At 42.8% G+C, this 19,933-nt stretch overlaps 1 protein-coding gene across 1 annotated transcript in view; it reads right to left on the reverse strand.

Annotated features, from left to right (window-relative positions):
* The window catches only part of dapk1 (death-associated protein kinase 1), a 191,159-nt gene that overhangs the window by 23,385 nt on the left and 147,841 nt on the right, over positions 1 to 19,933 (reverse strand). Inside the window, exons 19-20 of the mRNA XM_063017857.1 lie at positions 6,066 to 6,143; positions 4,350 to 4,566 (exon numbers count right to left, since the gene is read on the reverse strand). Of these exons, the coding sequence (XP_062873927.1) occupies positions 4,350 to 4,566; positions 6,066 to 6,143 (295 nt within the window). The remainder of the gene's footprint in view (positions 1 to 4,349; positions 4,567 to 6,065; positions 6,144 to 19,933) is intronic.

Genomic DNA, 19,933 nt, shown 5'->3' on the forward strand with positions numbered 1-19,933 from the left:
CTCATCAGAGAACAATACATGTTTCACATTGTCCACAGCCCAAGATTTGCGCTCCTTGCACCATTGAAACCGACGTTTGGCATTGGCACGAGTGACCAAAGGTTTGGCTATAGCAGCCCGGCCGTGTATATTGACCCTGTGGAGCTCCCGACGGACAGTTCTGGTGGAAACAGGAGAGTTGAGGTGCACATTTAATTCTGCCATGATTTGGGCAGCCGTGGTTTTATGTTTTTTGGATACAATCCGGGTTAGCACCCGAACATCCCTTTCAGACAGCTTCCTCTTGCGTCCACAGTTAATCCTGTTGGATGTGGTTTGTCCTTCTTGGTGGTATGCTGACATTACCCTGGATACCGTGGCTCTTGATACATCACAAAGACTTGCTGTCTTGGTCACAGATGCGCCAGCAAGACGTGCACCAACAATTTGTCCTCTTTTGAACTCTGGTATGTCACCCATAATGTTGTGTGCATTGCAATATTTTGAGCAAAACTGTGCTCTTACCCTGCTAATTGAACCTTCACACTCTGCTCTTACTGGTGCAATGTGCAATTAATGAAGATTGGCCACCAGACTGGTCCAATTTAGCCATGAAACCTCCCACACTAAAATGACAGGTGTTTCAGTTATTTTGTCCAACCCCTGTATATCCGTGTGTTGTCCCATTAGGAATATAACCCACTTTATATAAGATCTTGTATCTGTTTTATCCACCTAACTAATGAAAACCATTGTAGATCATTTATTCTCTTTATACTCTGCTTTCCCGGTAAAAAGCTTAAATTGGTGATTCGTTCACTAAACTGTCATTTATACAACAACCAATGAAGAAAGAGATTGAAATTCCACCCAGAATCTGAATTCTGAAGCTCTGATTGGTTTATACATCTGAATCTCTTCACCAAATGAACCGATTCATGGAGTTGTTTATGCACAACATCATAATGAAACAGAGAGAGTCGTTTCTGACTCGTTAACTCAGCGATTCAGTTCGCAAGCCCGACTCTAAAGAACAGTTTCGTAAATGCTCAGCGGGTCGGATCAAACAGCCTAACGGGCCGGTTTGATGTCGAGTTTTTATCGTTTATTTTTTATTTTTTTACTCAGTAACAGATGTTATTTAAAATGTAGCTGATTACAATTCTTAATACAAAACATACTTAAGTAAAAGTAAAACTACAGGTTGTAAAATCTACTTTGAAAAGTACAAGTACACAAAAAAACTACTCAATTACAGTAACGCGAGTAAATGTAATTCGTTACTTTCCACCTCTGACTATTACTAAGAGTCTGAATCTCCATTAAGGTGGGGGTGATAAAACACATTTAGCTTAAAAGAGCAAAGTGGATTTTCAACCTTGGGCAGCAGTTTAAACAAGATACAGTGTATCACAAAAGTGAGTACACCCCTCACATTTCTGCAAATATTTCATTATATCTTTTCATGGGACAACACTATAGACATGAAACTTGGATATAACTTAGAGTAGTCAGTGTACAACTTGTATAGCAGTGTAGATTTACTGTCTTCTGAAAATAACTCAACACACAGCCATTAATGTCTAAATAGCTGGCAACATAAGTGAGTACACCCCACAGTGAACATGTCCAAATTGTGCCCAAATGTGTCGTTGTCCCTCCCTGGTGTCATGTGTCAAGGTCCCAGGTGTAAATGGGGAGCAGGGCTGTTAAATTTGGTGTTTTGGGTACAATTCTCTCATCCTGGCCACTGGATATTCAACATGGCACCTCATGGCTAAGAACTCTCTGAGGATGTGAGAAATAGAATTGTTGCTCTCCACAAAGATGGCCTGGGCTATAAGAAGATTGCTAACACCCTGAAACTGAGCTACAGCATGGTGGCCAAGGTCATACAGCGGTTTTCCAGGACAGGTTCCACTCGGAACAGGCTTCGCCAGGGTCGACCAAAGAAGTTGAGTCCACGTGTTCGGCGTCATATCCAGAGGTTGGCTTTAAAAAATAGACACATGAGTGCTGCCAGCATTGCTGCAGAGGTTGAAGACGTGGGAGGTCAGCCTGTCAGTGCTCAGACCATACGCCGCACGCTGCATCAACTCGGTCTGCATGGTCGTCATCCCAGAAGGAAGCTGACGCACAAGAAAGCCCGCAAACAGTTTGCTGAAGACAAGCAGTCCAAGAACATGGATTACTGGAATGCCCTGTGGTCTGACGAGACCAAGATAAACTTGTTAGGCTCAGATGGTGTCCAGCATGTGTGGCGGCGCCCTGGTGAGAAGTACCAAGACAACTGTATCTTGCCTACAGTCAAGCATGGTGGTGGTAGCATCATGGTCTTGGGCTGCATGAGTGTTGCTGGCACTGGGGAGCTGCAGTTCATTGAGGGAAACATGAATTCCAACATGTACTGTGACATTCTGAAACAGAGCATGATCCCCTCCCTTCGAAAACTGGGCCTCATGGCAGTTTTCCAACAGGATAACGACCCCAAACACAACCTCCAAGATGACAACTGCCTTGCTGAGGAAGCTGAAGGTAAAGGTGATGGACTAAACCCAATTGAGCACCTGTGGCGCATCCTCAAGTGGAAGGTGGAGGAGTTCAAGGTGTCTAACATCCACCAGCTCCGTGATGTCATCATGGAGGAGTGGAAGAGGATTCCAGTAGCAACCTGTGCAGCTCTGGTGAATTCCATGCCCAGGAGGGTTAAGGCAGTGCTGGATAATAATGGTGGTCACACAAAATATTGACACTTTGGGCACAATTTGGACATGTTCACTGTGGGGTGTACTCACTTATGTTGCCAGCTATTTAGACATTAATGGCTGTGTGTTGAGTTATTTTCAGAAGACAGTAAATCTACACTGCTATACAAGTTGTACACTGACTACTCTAAGTTATATCCAAGTTTCATGTCTATAGTGTTGACCCATGAAAAGATATAATGAAATATTTGCAGAAATGTGAGGGGTGTACTCACTTTTGTGATACACTGTACATAAAAATAGAAGCAGGTAGAAGAGGAGGTGTTTAAAAGCTAAGATCCAATATGAAATAAGCAGAAAACGTAGAAGCCCATGCATTAGTAATGCAGGAATTGAAGCTTGAACACAAAAAACCCTGAAAATCACTAGGTTAAACTCAAGGAACATAAAAAGCCAGGGTAGTCTTCATGGATGATGTGCAACCAGCAACCACCAAGTCTTAGTTCTCCAAAAAGAAAGTAGCTAAACTACAGTCAACCCATTCGATGCAGAGATGTATTGGGATTACACAAGCATAAAAATAAGCATCTTATTACACATGAGGTGTACAGTACATAACACAGAAGTATTTTGTACACTTCAATTAAAAATGTAGAGGTAGGCGTGTGATGTGAGGTCCATGTGCATGAGGGATCAGCAAGGTGTATATACTCATATACTCCAGTACTTATACTAACTGAAATCTGGAGATGCTCCAGGCAACATGCTAGAGCAGCTTTCACACAGCATCAAGATCCTGGGGACCTCAGTTGAAAGTTGGTCAGTATTTTTTTTAAAGCATTTTCTTTCTTTTTTCCCAATTTAGCATAGCCAGTTAGATTCCCATTGCTTCCAACACCTGCGCAGTCCACTGACCCCCGTTTATTCGCCCATACTCCGATGGATTTGCGTGTAGGAAAGTCACACACTAATTTCTGTGTCTCCCCACTCCCGCACAGATACCTTGGGCTACTAACCAGGGTCCTTACACAGCATTTAAGACCCCACCTTCTTTTTTTTTTTTTTAAGTCTGGTCTTATCCCACCCAGCAGACTAGTGGCCAATTTTTGTCTGCTGCAGGCACTGCCAACTTTGACTGCTATAGGGGGCGCCCAGACTACCAGTAGCAGAGCTGGGAGTCAAACGTGTAGAGTTCAGCATACCAGCGCTGGTGTGCTAGCGGAATATCCTGGTAATTACTTTCTATGGGGGGTTTAGCAGGTGGTCTCGTTTTTTATGACCTACAAAAAGCTTGCGGAGTGGACTAGCCCTGTGATGGATTGGAGAACTATCCAGGGTGTGTCACTACTCTGTTGTACTCTGTATTGATCAAGATGAAGGGATTCATTAAGATATATGAAGATCAGTGCGTGATTTTTCCAGCTATTTTAGCGGCTTCGCTATAACATTCCATTGTAAAAATTCTTCCACCTGAATTTTGATTTTAAAGTCTTTAAGATTCTATTAGAAAGTCTGATTAAAAAGCTTCAAAATTTCAGTATGACATCTTTACAGCTTGGTTAAAATAATGCAAGGATCACTAGAGGTTAGCATTATTGCTGAACTGAACCTCACTTTTAAGCTCTAGACTCTTCAGTTCATTCAGTTCTGCTAAGTGTCACCTACCTGCAGGCTTGGATGTGGCAGGTGAGGCCGGGTGTCTCACAGGAGTGTTAAGTCTGGGTCTCCTGCGCCTGAAGAGGCTCCTCAAGATGCCACATTTCAGGGACTCCAGCAGCGTGCTCTTCCCGGAGCCCGAGTGGCCGAGCAGCTTCAGCTTGATCCGCGGCTGGGGGCTCTGAGTGGGTCGCAGCTGCTGGATGTAGCCTCCTTTGTGGTTGTCCTTGGAGACCAATCAGAGATGGATTGCAAATTAAAGAGGCCATTAATGCAAGATCATCTGATTTATGGATTTAGTGGTTAGAGCTGAGCGATTTACTGCTCGCTGTGTGATGTAGATTAGAGTAGAACATTTGAAATGTAGCTCTGAGGTTATTTTATTAATAAGTAATTAGTTCAGTGTATGGTCTAATGTAAAAAATCTGCTTAGATAATCCATAAATTTGAATTAAATATTGATGGATACAACAAAGGCAATTAAACAGCCGGAAAACCTGAATCCAATCCAAAAAGACATCTATTTTTTTGAATGGCAGTGTGCATGTACTAGTGTCTTCATATTATTGCAACCTTTTTGCAATATACACAGTCAGTCATAGATTTATTGCCACTTTTGGTAAGGATAGGTAAAATTTTAGGAATAAATGGGCTTTATTTAAAAGTTAGAGGTGTTCTGGTGGCACAGTGGGGTTCAAATCTCAGCGATGCTTTTGGCTGGTTAAGAGTCTACACAGACATTATAGGCTATGTGTGAGGGGGTTAAGGGCAAACAGTCTAGCCATAAGGTGGCGCACTGTGCCAAATTAGGTATGCTATAATGTACACTGATCAGCCATAACATTAAAACCACCTCGTTTCTACACTCACTGTCCATTTAATCAGCTCCACTTACCATATAGAAGCACTTGTAGTTCTACAATTACTGACTGTAGTCCATCTGTTTCTCTGCATGCTTTGTTAGCCCTTCTTCATGCTGTTTTTCAATGGTCAGGACTCTCCCAGGACCACTACAGAGTAGGTATTATTTAGGTGGTGGATCATTCTCAGCACTACATTGACACTGACATGGTGGTGGTGTGTTAGTGTGTTGTGCTGGTATGAGTGGATCAGACACAGCAGCCCTGCTGGAGTTTTTAAACACCAAACTGTCACTGCTGGACCCAGAATAGTCCACCAACCTAAAACATCTAGCCAACAGCGCCCCGTGGGCAGCGCCCTGTGACCACTGATGAAGGTCTAGAAGATGACCGACTCAAACAGCAGCAATAGATGTGCAATCGTCTCTGACTTTACATCTACAAGGTGGATCAACTAGGTAGGAGTGTCTAATAGAGTGGACAGTGAGTGGACACGGTATTTAAAAACTCCAGCAGCGCTGCAGTGTCCGATCTACTCGTACCAGCACAACACACACTAACACACCACCACCATATGTCAGTGTCACTGCAGTGCTGAGAATGATCCACTACCTAAATAATACCTGCTCTGTGGTGGTCCTGTGGGGGTCCTGACCATTGAAGAACAGGGTGAAAGCAGGCTAAAAGGTATGTAGAGAAACAGATGGACTACAGTCAGTAATTGTAGAACTACAAAGTGCTTCTACATGATAAGTGGAGCTGATAAAATGGACAGTGAGTGTAGAAACAAGGAGGTGGTTTTAATGTTATGGCTGATCAGTGTATGATGCATCTCGCTGTAAGTCAGAACATAAAGAGCACTAACCTTTTTCAGTCTGGCAAACAGCAGGGCTACATGCTCTTGCTGTGCTGCGGTTGCCACATCCTCTGCTGTTTTCCCCTCCTGTAGGTGAAAAAAAGACATCACAAAAAGATATTTATATACTGTATATTAAAAGCAATTCATTAGTAAGTGTCTTTTTGTTGCAGAATGTCTTGCTGTTGCACTGATTGGAGAGTTACATTTAGTTATCGCACAATTGGAAAAATATTTCTGCATATTCGAGCATTTAAAATGGAAAACGTGGAATGAATTCATGATTTTTTAAAATTCGTTTGTCATTACACTGCTGAGCCACCAGATGGGCCAAAATCTGCTGATATGGCAGTGGAATTACTATTACAGGTCTGTCAAGTCACATCTGCTTTAGTGATATGCTTGATAAATTTAATTTAATAAACATCTGTCTGTCTGTCTTTCTTTGTCAAGAATCACATACATACATGCATACATACACACACATGCATTCATGCATACATACATACACACACATGCATACATACATACACACATGCATACATACAGTGTATCACAAAAGTGAGTACACCCCTCACATTTCTGCAGATATTTAAGTATATCTTTTCATGGGACAACACTGACAAAATGACACTTTGACACAATGAAAAGTAGTCTGTGTGCAGCTTATATAACAGTGTAAATTTATTCTTCCCTCAAAATAACTCAATATACAGCCATTAATGTCTAAACCACCGGCAACAAAAGTGAGTACACCCCTAAGAGACTACACCCCTAAATGTCCAAATTGAGCACTGCTTGTCATTTTCCCTCCAAAATGTCATGTGATTTGTTAGTGTTACTAGGTCTCAGGTGTGCATAGGGAGCAGGTGTGTTCAATTTAGTAGTACAGCTCTCACACTCTCTCATACTGGTCACTGAAAGTTCCAACATGGCACCTCATGGCAAAGAACTCTCTGAGGATCCTAAAAGACGAATTGTTGCGCTACATGAAGATGGCCAAGGCTACAAGAAGATTTCCAACACCCTGAAACTGGGCTGCAGCACAGTGGCCAAGATCATCCAGCGTTTTAAAAGAGCAGGGTCCACTCAGAACAGACCTCGAGTTGGTCGTCCAAAGAAGCTGAGTGCACGTGCTCAGCATCACATCCAACTGCTGTCTTTGAAAGATAGGCGCAGGAGTGCTGTCAGCATTGCTGCAGAGATTGAAAAGGTGGGGGGTCAGCCTGTCAGTGCTCAGACCATACGCCGCACACTACATCAAATTGGTCTGCATGGCTGTCACCCCAGAAGGAAGCCTCTTCTGAAGTCTCTACACAAGAAAGCCCGCAAACAGTTTGCTGAAGACATGTCAACAAAGGACATGGATTACTGGAACCATGTCCTATGGTCTGATGAGACCAAGATTAATTTGTTTGGTTCAGATGGTCTCAAGCATGTGTGGCGGCAATCAGGTGAGGAGTACAAAGATAAGTGTGTCATGCCTACAGTCAAGCATGGTGGTGGGAATGCCATGGTCTGGGGCTGCATGAGTGCAGCAGGTGTTGGGGAGTTACATTTCATTGAGGGACACATGAACTCCAAAATGTACTGTGAAATACTGAAGCAGAGCATGATCCCCTCCCTCCGGAAACTGGGTCGCAGGGCAGTGTTCCAGCATGATAATGACCCCAAACACACCTCTAAGACGACCACTGCTTTATTGAAGAGGCTGAGGGTAAAGGTGATGGACTGGCCAAGCATGTCTCCAAACCTAAACCCAATAGAACATCTTTGGGGCATCCTCAAGCGGAAGGTGGAGGAGCGCAAAGTCTCGAATATCCGCCAGCTCCGTGATGTCGTCATGGAGGAGTGGAAAAGCATTCCAGTGGCAACCTGTGAAGCTCTGGTAAACTCCATGCCCAGGAGAGTTAAGGCAGTTCTGGGAAATAATGATGGCCACACAAAATATTGACACTTCAGGAACTTTCACTAAGGGGTGTACTCACTTTTGTTGCCGGTGGTTTAGACATTAATGGCTGTATATTGAGTTATTTTGAGGGAAGAATAAATTTACACTGTTATATAAGCTGCACACAGACTACTTTTCATTGTGTCAAAGTGTCATTTTGTCAGTGTTGTCCCATGAAAAGATATACTTAAATATCTGCAGAAATGTGAGGGGTGTACTCACTTTTGTGATACACTGTACATACACACATGCATACATACATACACACACATGCATACATACACACACACATGCATTCATACATACATACATACACACACATGCATACATACATACACACATGCATACATACACACACATGCATACATACATACACACATGCATTCATACATACACACACATGCATACATACATACAGTGTATCACAAAAGTGAGTACACCCCTCACATTTCTGCAGATATTTAAGTATATCTTTTTATGGGACAACACTGACAAAATGACACTTTGACACAATGAAAAGTAGTCTGTGTGCAGCTTATATAATAGTGTCAATTTATTCTTCCCTCAAAATAACTCAATATACAGCCATTAATGTCTAAACCACCGGCAACAAAAGTGAGTACACCCCTAAGAGACTGCACCCCTAAATGTCCAAATTGAGCACTGCTTGTCATTTTCCCTCCAAAATGTCATGTGATTTGTTAGTGTTACTAGGTCTCAGGTGTGCATAGGGAGCAGGTGTGTTCAATTTAGTAGTACAGCTCTCACACTCTCTCATACTGGTCACTGAAAGTTCCAACATGGCACCTCATGGCAAAGAACTCTCTGAGGATCTTAAAAGACAAATTGTTGCGCTACATGAAGATGGCCAAGGCTACAAGAAGATTGCCAACACCCTGAAACTGAGCTGCAGCACAGTGGCCAAGATCATCCAGTGTTTTAAAAGAGCAGGGTCCACTCAGAACAGACCTCGCGTTGGTCGTCCAAAGAAGCTGAGTGCACGTGCTCAGCGTCACATCCAACTGCTGTCTTTGAAAGATAGGCGCAGGAGTGCTGTCAGCATTGCTGCAGAGATTGAAAAGGTGGGGGGTCAGCCTGTCAGTGCTCAGACCATATGCCGCACACTACATCAAATTGGTCTGCATGGCTGTCACCCCAGAAGGAAGCCTCTTCTGAAGTCTCTACACAAGAAAGCCTGCAAACAGTTTGCTGAAGACATGTCAACAAAGGACATGGATTACTGGAATCATGTCCTATGGTCTGATGAGACCAAGATTAATTTGTTTGGTTCAGATGGTCTCAAGCATGTGTGGCGGCAATCAGGTGAGGAGTACAAAGATAAGTGTGTCATGCCTACAGTCAAGCATGGTGGTGGGAATGCCATGGTCTGGGGCTGCATGAGTGCAGCAGGTGTTGGGGAGTTACATTTCATTGAGGGACACATGAACTCCAATATGTACTGTGAAATACTGAAGCAGAGCATGATCCCCTCCCTCCGGAAACTGGGTCGCAGGGCAGTGTTCCAGCATGATAATGACCCCAAACACACCTCTAAGACGACCACTGCTTTATTGAAGAGGCTGAGGGTAAAGGTGATGGACTGGCCAAGCATGTCTCCAGACCTAAACCCAATAGAACATCTTTGGGGCATCCTCAAGCGGAAGGTGGAGGAGCGCAAAGTCTCGAATATCCGCCAGCTCCGTGATGTCATCATGGAGGAGTGGAAAAGCATTCCAGTGGCAACCTGTGAAGCTCTGGTAAACTCCATGCCCAGGAGAGTTAAGGCAGTTCTGGGAAATAATGGTGGCCACACAAAATATTGACACTTCAGGAACTTTCACTAAGGGGTGCACTCACTTTTGTTGCCGGTGGTTTAGACATTAATGGCTGTATACTGAGTTATTTTGAGGGAAGAATACATTTACACTGTTATATAAGCTGCACACAGACTACTTTTCATTGTGTCAAAGTGTCATTTTTTCAGTGTTGTCCCATGAAAAGATATACTTAAATATCTGCAGAAATGTGAGGGGTGTACTCACTTTTGTGATACACTGTACACACATGCATACATACATACACACACATGCATACATACATACACATACATTCATACATACATACACACACACATGCATTCATACATACATACACATGCATTCATACACACACACACATGCATACATACACACACATACATACATACATACATACATACATACACACACACACATTCATACATACATACACACATGCATACATACATACACACATGCATATATACCGTACATACATGCATATATACATACATACATACATACACACGCATGCACACATACATACATACATACACACATGCATATATACATACATACATACATACACATGCATACATACACACATGCATACATACACACATACATACACACATGCATACATACATACACACATACATGCATATATACATACATACATACATGCATGCATACATACATACATAAATACATACATATGCATACATACATACACACATACATGCATATATACATACATACATAAATACATACATATATACATACATGCATACACACATACACACATGCATACATACACACATGCATACATACACACATACATACATACAGTGGGGTCAAAAAGTATTTAGTCAGCCACTGATTGTGCAGGTTCTCCTACTTAGAAAGATGGGAGAGGTCTGTAATTTTCATCATAGGTACACTTCAACTATGAGAGACAAAATGAGAAAAAAAAATCCAGTAAATCACATTGTAGGATTTTTAAAGAATTTATTTGTAAATTATGGTGGAAAATAAGTATTTGGTCAATAACAAACAAGCACGATTTCTGGCTCTCACAGACCTGTAACTTATTCTTTAAGAAGCTCTTCTGTCCTCCACTCGTTACCTGTATTAATGGCACCTGTTTGACCTCGTTATCTGTATAAAAGACACCTGTCCACAGCCTCAAACAGTCAGACTCCAAACTCAACCATGGCCAAGACCAAAGAGCTGTCGAAGGACACCAGGAAGAAAATTGTAGACCTGCACCAGGCTGGGAAGAGTGAATCTACAATAGGCAAGCAGGTTGGTGTGAATAAATCAACTGTGGGAGCAATTGTAAGAAAATGGAAGACATTGATAATCTCCCTTGGGGTCAAGATCTCATTCCGTGGGGTCAAAATGATCATGAGAACGATGAGCAAAAATCCCAGAACTACACGGAGGGACCTGATGAATGACCTGCAGAGAGCTGGGACCAAAGTAACAAAGGCTACCATCAGTAACACACTACGCCGAGAGGGACTCAAATCCTGCAGTGCCAGGCGTGTCCCCCTGCTTAAGCCAGTACATGTCCAGACCCGTCTGAAGTTTGCCAGAGAGCATATGGATGATCCAGAAGAGGATTGGGAGAATATCATGTGGTCAGATGAAACCAAAATGGAACTTTTTGGTAAAAACTCAACTCGTCGTGTTTGGAGGAAGAAGAATGCTGAGTAAACACCATACCTACTGCGAAGCATGGGGGTGGAAACATCATGCTTTGGGGCTGTTTTTCTGCAAAGGGGACAGGACGACTGATCCGTGTTAAGGGAAGAATGAACGGGGCCATGTATCGTGAGATTTTAAGCCAAAACCTCCTTCCATCAGTGAGAGCATTAAAGATGGAACGTGGCTGGGTCTTCCAGCATGACAATGATCCCAAACTCACCGCTCGGGCAATGAAGGAGTGGCTCCGTAAAAAGCATTTCAAGGTCCTGGAGTGGCCTAGCCACAAATTTGTGGAGTCCGTGTTGCCCAGCGACAGCCCCAAAACATCACTGCTCTAGAGGAGATCTGCATGGAGGAATGGGCCAAAATACCAGCTACAGTGTGTGCAAACCTGGTGAAGACTTACAGGAAACATTTGACCTCTGTCATTGCCAACAAAGGTTATGTTACAAAGTATTGAGTTGAACTTTTGTTATTGACCAAATACTTATTTTCCACCATAATTTACAAATAAATTCTTTAAAAATCCTACAATGTGATTTCCTGGATTTTTTTTCTCATTTTGTCTCTCATAGTTGAAGTGTACCTATGATGATAATTACAGACCTCTCTCATCTTTCTAAGTAGGAGAACCTGCACAATCAGTGGCTGACTAAATACTTTTTGGCCCCACTGTACATACACACACATACATACACACGCATACATACACACGCATACACACAAATACATACATACACATGCATGCATACACACATACGCACGCACGCACGCACGCACGCACGCACACGGACCCACCACAGCCAAAATTAACATAAAACTGTCTGCAGCTTTTTTGTAGCAGTTCATGGCCATTGGTAGCTTCATGGACTAGTAATCAGAAGGTTACAAATTCAAGCCCCACTACCACCAAGTTGCTACTGTTGGACACTTAGGGCAGGGGTAGCTCAGTGGTTAAGGTACTGGACTACTAATCAGAAGGTTGCTGATTCAAACCCCACCACTGCCAGGTTGTCACTGTTGGGCTCCTTGAGCAAGACCCTTAACCCTCAACTCTTCAAACTGTATTCAATCATAAAAGTGTCAGCTAAATGCTTTAAATGCAAATTTGATAAGCAGTTGTAGCCTAGCGGTTAAGGTACTGGATTAGTAAGCAAAAGGTTCCTGGTTCAAACCCCACTACTGCCAGGTTGCCTCTGTTGGGCCCTTGAGCAACGCCTTTAACCCTCAATTGCTTAGACTGTATACTGTAAGTTGCTTTGGATAAAATAAATGCCAAAAATGCCTTAAATGCTCAAACTGTATTCAGTCATAATCGTAAGTCTCTGAACAAAAGCATCTGCTAAATGCTGCAAACATAAAATATAGTTTGTACTTTCTGGGTAGTGTAAATTTATAGGATAATTATATATTTATATGTATTTAAATATTGCATCCATTAAATGAATATACATACTATCCAAAGGATCCTGTAGTAGCAAAAATGTTGATGTTGAAATAAATGTTGAACTGGATTGTTGTAGAGGCATAAATACATGAACACAGCCTAACAAAGCAATGACACGACACCCACCCACCCACCCACCCACCTCAGGGATTTGGTAAATCAGAGCGCCACTAAAACCCAAACCCTTACACTAACCACCCTTCTACCTTATTAGTCAGGTTAGGGGCCAGTGATAGCTCAATGGTTAAGGTACTGGACTAGTAAACAGAAGGTTGCCGGTTCAAGCCCCGCCACCACCAAGTTGCCACTGTTGGGTCCCTGAGCAAGGCCCTTAACCCTCAATTGCTCATTGTGTTCCACTCACTGTGTAAGTCGCTTTGGATAAAAGCGTCTGCTAAATGCTGAAAATGTAAATGTAAATGTAGTCAACACCTGAGACCACGAGCGTGTTCGCTAACCACAAAGAAACAGCTGTGCTCCCCCCACGACCATGCCCTCCATACAGGATGTGCACACCCACCCACACAAGCATGCTAATGAGTGCGCTAAAAGAATGTGGTCAATGTGGCCGAGGTGTGAAAAAGGTTCGTAAACGACGGCTTTGTTGTTCTATACCGATTCTCAGCTAACACACGCTTCATTTACAAAAAAGCTCTTCTGCCAGCTTAGTTATACCAGTATAATGCAACACATCCTGGCAAACGCATCAACCACCTTTTCTTCTTTCGGTTAAGCCTTGTTTTCAGTCTAGTTGATCTACACAACCCCACAAGGGACACATTTGTCTTCATTCACAGATTAAACACGTTCCATCTGTAGCTCAAGGCTATAATATGCGTTTAGTGAGAGGAATCTTTCAAAATTAAGAAATTCTTCTGACATATTGAGGCTATTGTTATTTTTTACAAACAATAAAAGAAAGATCAGGAAACACTTCTCGAGCAGAATATTTCAAAATGTGTGATTATTATATCGGAACTCATGAATTTGTTCATTTTTTATCAACCGATATCCCCTATACCCTTTTTCCACCGACGCAGAACGGAGCCCGTTCCGGTTCCCGAACTTGATTTTGAACCGGTTCCGCGCGTTTCCACCGGAAAAAAGAGGTTCCAGACAGCGAACTGGCGGGCCAATCTGGCTCCACAGAATACTTGGTTTTTCAGCGTGAACCGTGACGTCACCTGTGGGCGTGTCATGTTGTACAATAGCGACAGCAACGATGGCGTCCACTGGTGTCTCGTATGGAGCTTAATGCTGCATTTCTATCTTTTAAAGTTCACCTGATTACATTTTGAGCCAATTTGCCGCTGATATTTTCTAAATGATGAAGTGTGATATGAGGTGGTAAACATGACCCGGACAGTACGAACAAAGTGGCTTATTGTACTAAAACAACGACCGATGAATTTGGGCAGTACAGAGCGCTTATAACCAGTAATAATGGTGAGAAATGTAGTGTTTCTATGTTGTACTTTTAGTACATTCAGCCACTTTATTTTTTACGTGAAGCTTTTTCGACTCTCCCGAGAACCCCGAACTGCATAAACACCACACGTGAAGTAAATCCAGCTAAACACAGATATATGTTGTATTTTAGAGTAGTTTTGATGGTTATTTCACACAGATGTTTGTTCGTGCTGTGGAACTTTAGTGATGTTTTATCGCTGGGCAAATCGGCTATTTGCGCCGAGAGTCGAGGCGAGAGCTAAGCACAAAACGCTTCTCACGTCAATGAACTAAAGAAAACAACAACTGCGACAAACACGCCTACGTCTTCTTATCACCGACAGCTGATCGATTCTTTTTGCATAAAAACGAACATCTGTAACAACAGCACAATCATAATCTACACGCTCCGCCATCACATCACTACTCTCTACTTTGGTTAAGTAACGCCCACCGATGATGACGCAGGCTTAGTTCTCAAAAACTGGTGGAAACGCGCGTCGGTTCTCTACAGAACACCAAGGTTCTAAGAAAGCGGAACAGAACCGGTTCAAGAACCATGGTTCTTTTGGTGGAAAAGCCCTATAAGTCAGGGTTGCAGCGGGTCTGGTTTGTTGGGAAACACTGGGACACTGGGCGCAAGGCAAAAATACCCGTGGCAGGGTGCCATCCATCCTTGACAAGCTCAGCCAATACATGTCTGCACAGATGCCTGTGTGACTGACCTGTCAGACCTGTCTGGCGCCAGTAAGATTCAAACCTGGATGCTATATATAATAATTCCCACTAACAATGTATTTTTAAATCTGTTACGCATTTGCCCTGTTTTCTTCCAAACAGTAATTTCCAACTCCCCTACTGGAGGAGAGCTGACCAAGGAGAGCTTGAGACCATCTACAAACCCCACTGACAGGCGTGCAGTCGTTGGACGCTTCTTTTCATCTGCCGGAGGTGAATTCTTACAGAGAGAGATACACTGTGCCCTGCTGTGACCTCTCTGACCGTTGAAGCAGCCATGGGGAGCCCAGTTTAGCTTCCTCTCTTAAGCAAATCCAGATGTGTCTGTTGGATGGTCAGTCAGGTTGATAGCTCACAGAGAGAGGTACACTGTGATCTGCTGTGACCTCTTTGACCTTTGGAGCAGCCACGGGGAGCCCAGTCTTGCTTCCTCTCTTAAGCAAATCCAGATGTGTCTGTTGGATGGTCAGTCAGGTTGATAGCCCAGGTGAGATTTGAGAACTTGAGAGCTTGAGATCTTGTATGAGAGCTTGAGATGCAGTGTTGGGCTAGCACATTAGACTCCAGTGCAACTCCAGCGCCCCACTGGCATTAATTATAACAGGGTGCTGCATAATGGCACAGTTGGAAGAGACATGAGTTGTGAAGATGTGGGTTTGACCTCTACCTTCGGTCAGAGTCTATAAGCCAACGGAGGTCACGTTTTCAGTAGCCATGAGGAGCCCTGTCAAGTTTCCTCCCTCAGGCACAGCCATTTGTGTCTGTTGGATGGCTGGCCAGGTTGATAGCCCAGCTGAGATTCAAACTTGGGAGCTTGAGATCTTAGAAGGTGGCTAGGGCATTAAACAGATGGAAGAGTGGGTGTCTGATCTTTACCTTCGGTCAGTGTCTATATGCCAACAGAGGTCGCATTTGCAGTGGCCCTGAGGAGCCCCGTCAAGCTTTCTCGCACAGGCACAGCCAGTTGTGTCTGTTGGATGGCTGGCCAGGTTGATAGCCCAGCTGAGATTCAAATTTAAAAGCTTAATATCTTAGCGGTGGTGGCTAGGGCATTAGATAGATGGAAGAGTGGGTGACACACCACAACATGAGTTGTGAGGATCTGGGTTTGATCTTTACCTTCGGTCAGTGTCTATAAGCCAACAAAGGTCACATTTGCAGTGGCCCTGAGGAGCCCCGTCAAGTTTCCTCCCTCAGGCACAGCAAGTTGTGTTTAGTGGATGGCTGGCCAGGTTGATAGCCCAGCTGAGATTCAAACTTGGGAGCTTAAGATCTTAGTGGTGGTGGGCTAGGGCATTAGACAGATGGAAGTGTGGGTGTCTTATGTCTATAAGCCAACAGAGGTCACATTTTCAGTAGCCATGAGGAGCCCCGTCAAGTTTCCTCCCTCAGGCACAGCCAGTTGTGTCTTTTGAATGGATGGCCAGATGAGATTTAAACTTGAGAGCTCGAGATCTTAGCGGCGGTGGCTAGGGCATTAGACAGATGGAATAGTGGGTGTCACACCACAACATAAGTTGTGAGGATCTGGGTTTGATTTCTGCCTTTGGTCAGTGTCTATAAGAGGTTTCACCTGGGCCACACTTACTACGACCTTGACCAGAACAAAGTGGTAAGTGGAAACTCAAGAATAAAGAGTTTGAACCCTTTCTATAGATGGAAACCTTTCATTAAAAACCCATCTGTTTAAATACTTACATTATTTTTTTCCAGTCAATGTCATACAACATAATCAAAATTATGTAGACACTCCTTTACCTAGTACATTTGTCTATTTTCGCCACATTAACTACTAACAGGTACATAAAGCCAATCATACAGTAGCTAGACCCCTATAGGCAGTAATCTGATCATACCAAAGAGCCTGATGTCACGGGGTTCAGCCACAGGTCAGCCAGTAAGTAGTAATGGAACTGTGGCTATGCTCAGATGCAACATTACTACTGACCATTTCTTACTCTCCTGAGTAATCGGACTGAAAGTGCAATCCCTAATGGAGCAACTGGACTCTCCTGTCTAAGCGTGTTACTGAGTTACAGACATAGCAAAGGCCAATTTACAGCTTCTTCATAGTTACTTACTGACTCACACGTTGTAAACATAGGACACTAATACACTCGTCATTCCAGTTGGCTTAGCGTTGAATCTAGGGTGATTATCCTAGATTTAGAATTACAAGCATCTCTAGACCGCAAGTAGTAAATAGATCTTATTTCACTGTTTTGTGTAGGCTGAGGCACCGACACTTAACACCTAACATTAACGCCCATAGTTTAAGTAGGATTTAAGGATTGGATTTATTGTTCTTTTCTTCGTACAGAAAAATGAGTTAAATTTATAGTTTGTGGTAAGTACTGATAAAACCTATGGGTAAAGTGTGTAGACACAATGGGAATTAATACAGTCAACCCCTCTCCCACCGCAGCTCACCATTTGTAACAATTATAAGAATCTACAGTATATTATCTGTGAATAAAGAATTTGTGCCCTATTAAGTTTTTATTTTATTTATGCATTTTCTCCCATTTTCTCCCAATTTAGCGTTGTCAATTTGTCCTCCACTGCTGGTGGATCCCTGATTGCAGTCAAGGTGGGTATATTGCTGCTTACGCCTCCTCCGGCCCGTGTGCAGCCCTTAGCGGAACCCTTTTTCACCCATGCATTCTGCACAGGCGCCTCTCTATCTGCTAATCAGGGTCCTCAACACAGCGTTTTTTTGGGCTTGGGGGGTCGGGGTCGAGGTCCTGGTCCGGAGGTACCTCCCTGAAATGAGTTTTTTGCAACTTGGGATGTCTGATAACTGCACCCTGGAACATACATGTATAGTGCATTAACTCTCATCCAATATCAACACAACATAGAAAATACTAAATTCCACTTCTACTAGTCACTCGTTGGCGTTACTGTGGCGGCGAATGAGCTAATGTTGGCCAATAAGGGTTATTAGTTGGGAACATAGCTGTACTAAAAACTGAGGGGATTTGGTATCGTCTGGCATCCTTTACCAATGCAGAGCGCAAATATGTGGAGAACGGCTGAGGTGGAGTTATACTTTTAATCTGTACACTGTAATTAAAAGAGCTGCACTGAGGGAATCGCTCAAGGCTGACGGAGCAGTGGCAAGATTTAAAATGCCAGACGCTCGTTCAAAGTAACTGCTTGCTTAATGTCAATAGTACCATCTTCCCAGGGGCAAGAAGACCCATACATACACTGCATACCTTTTTGTGCCCTTTTTTCAAATTGTTGTGGACTCAAATGCTTAATTTTGTAGTCTTTACTTAATATCTGCAGCACTGTTTGTGGGACTGTTTATTCATTTTTGGGACAGGGGTTTGCAAGTAGGCTGAAATTTATTAAAAACTGCTTTTAAGTGTCGTACCAGTAATTGATAGGTGGACATGTTAAAGTGCCAATGCTGGATTAAGTTAGTTTATTAGGATTTTAACGTCATGTTTTATACACTTTGGTTACATTCATGACAAAAACGGTAGTTACTCATCACACAAGATTCATCAGTCATCAAGTCCATAATGTCAAACACAGTCATGAACAATTTAGTGTCTCCAATTCATCTCACTTGCATGTTTTTGCACTGTGGGAGGAAACCAGAGCTTCCGGAAACCCATGAAGACACAAGGAGAACATTCTAACTCCACACAGAAAGGACCCGGACCACCCCACCTGAAAATCTAACCCATTTACAAAGTGTTAGACTTGATTCTTGATTTTGTAGGCTTCACTCAAGATCTGCACTATTTGTAGCTGTGTTTATTTCTTTTTGGGACAAGGGTTTGCAAGAAAGCTGAAATGTATAAAAATTACTTTGTCATGTGTCGTAGCAGTAATTGATGTGTGACAGAATAAAGAGCCAGTGCTGGGTAACAGCCAATATCAGACGTCTGTAGGTTTCTCTGTATAGATGAAGGCAGTTAGCACCTCTGACAACCAAGTTCATCTATATAATAAGAAAGCTTTACAGCTAAAATAAATAAAAATACATGATGTATAAAAAAGCTCTCCTTTATTTTAATAAAAAAATTATTATTATTTATCATTATTATTGGTAATAAATTCAGATGTTTTTTCTGATTTATATGTAACACTTCTTAAGGAATTTACTGCTGAAGTTTAGTGCATAAATATGAATGGACAAAATTGCAAGCCTGGCCAATATTGTAAAAATAGTATAATTGTGGCTCCCAGAGCTCTAAGATTCTAAACAACCCGGGTTCGAATCTCTGCTCTGCTACCAGTATAGCGGGCACATTTGCCAGTGCCTGCAGCACACAAAATTGGCCACCGAGTCTGCTGGGTGGGAACAAGGCCGGACTAAGTGGGTAGGGTCTTCAAATGCTGTGTAAGCAGAGGCGTCCATACAGAAGTGGATGAGCCTCATGTGCAAATCCACCAAAGCACCGGTGGAAAAAAAAAAGGGGTCGAGGACTGTGCACATGTCGGACTGGGCTAGAAGCAGGCAAATATACCCTGCTTGAATGCTATTCCCCAGCAGTGGAAGACTGGAAGAAAAATAAGTGGAAGAAAATAAGTATAATTGTTTGATTGTTTACTGCATTAAAACAAGCAAACTACGTTGATCTGTATTCATGTCATTATTCTTCAGCTAATGCCAAAATAGCACTTAGCTGGTATTGGTTAGTGAGCAATAAGAGTATGAGAGCAAAGCTACTTGCGTAATACTGTGCATTTGGAAGTCCTTCAAATCATAACAAGATAAATGACTGGAAACTCAATTTCACTTAATGAGCTTTCTAAGGACTTAATC

The sequence above is a fragment of the Trichomycterus rosablanca genome, chromosome 21, assembly GCF_030014385.1.
Source record: "Trichomycterus rosablanca isolate fTriRos1 chromosome 21, fTriRos1.hap1, whole genome shotgun sequence".
Classification (NCBI taxonomy): Eukaryota; Metazoa; Chordata; class Actinopteri; order Siluriformes; family Trichomycteridae; genus Trichomycterus; species Trichomycterus rosablanca.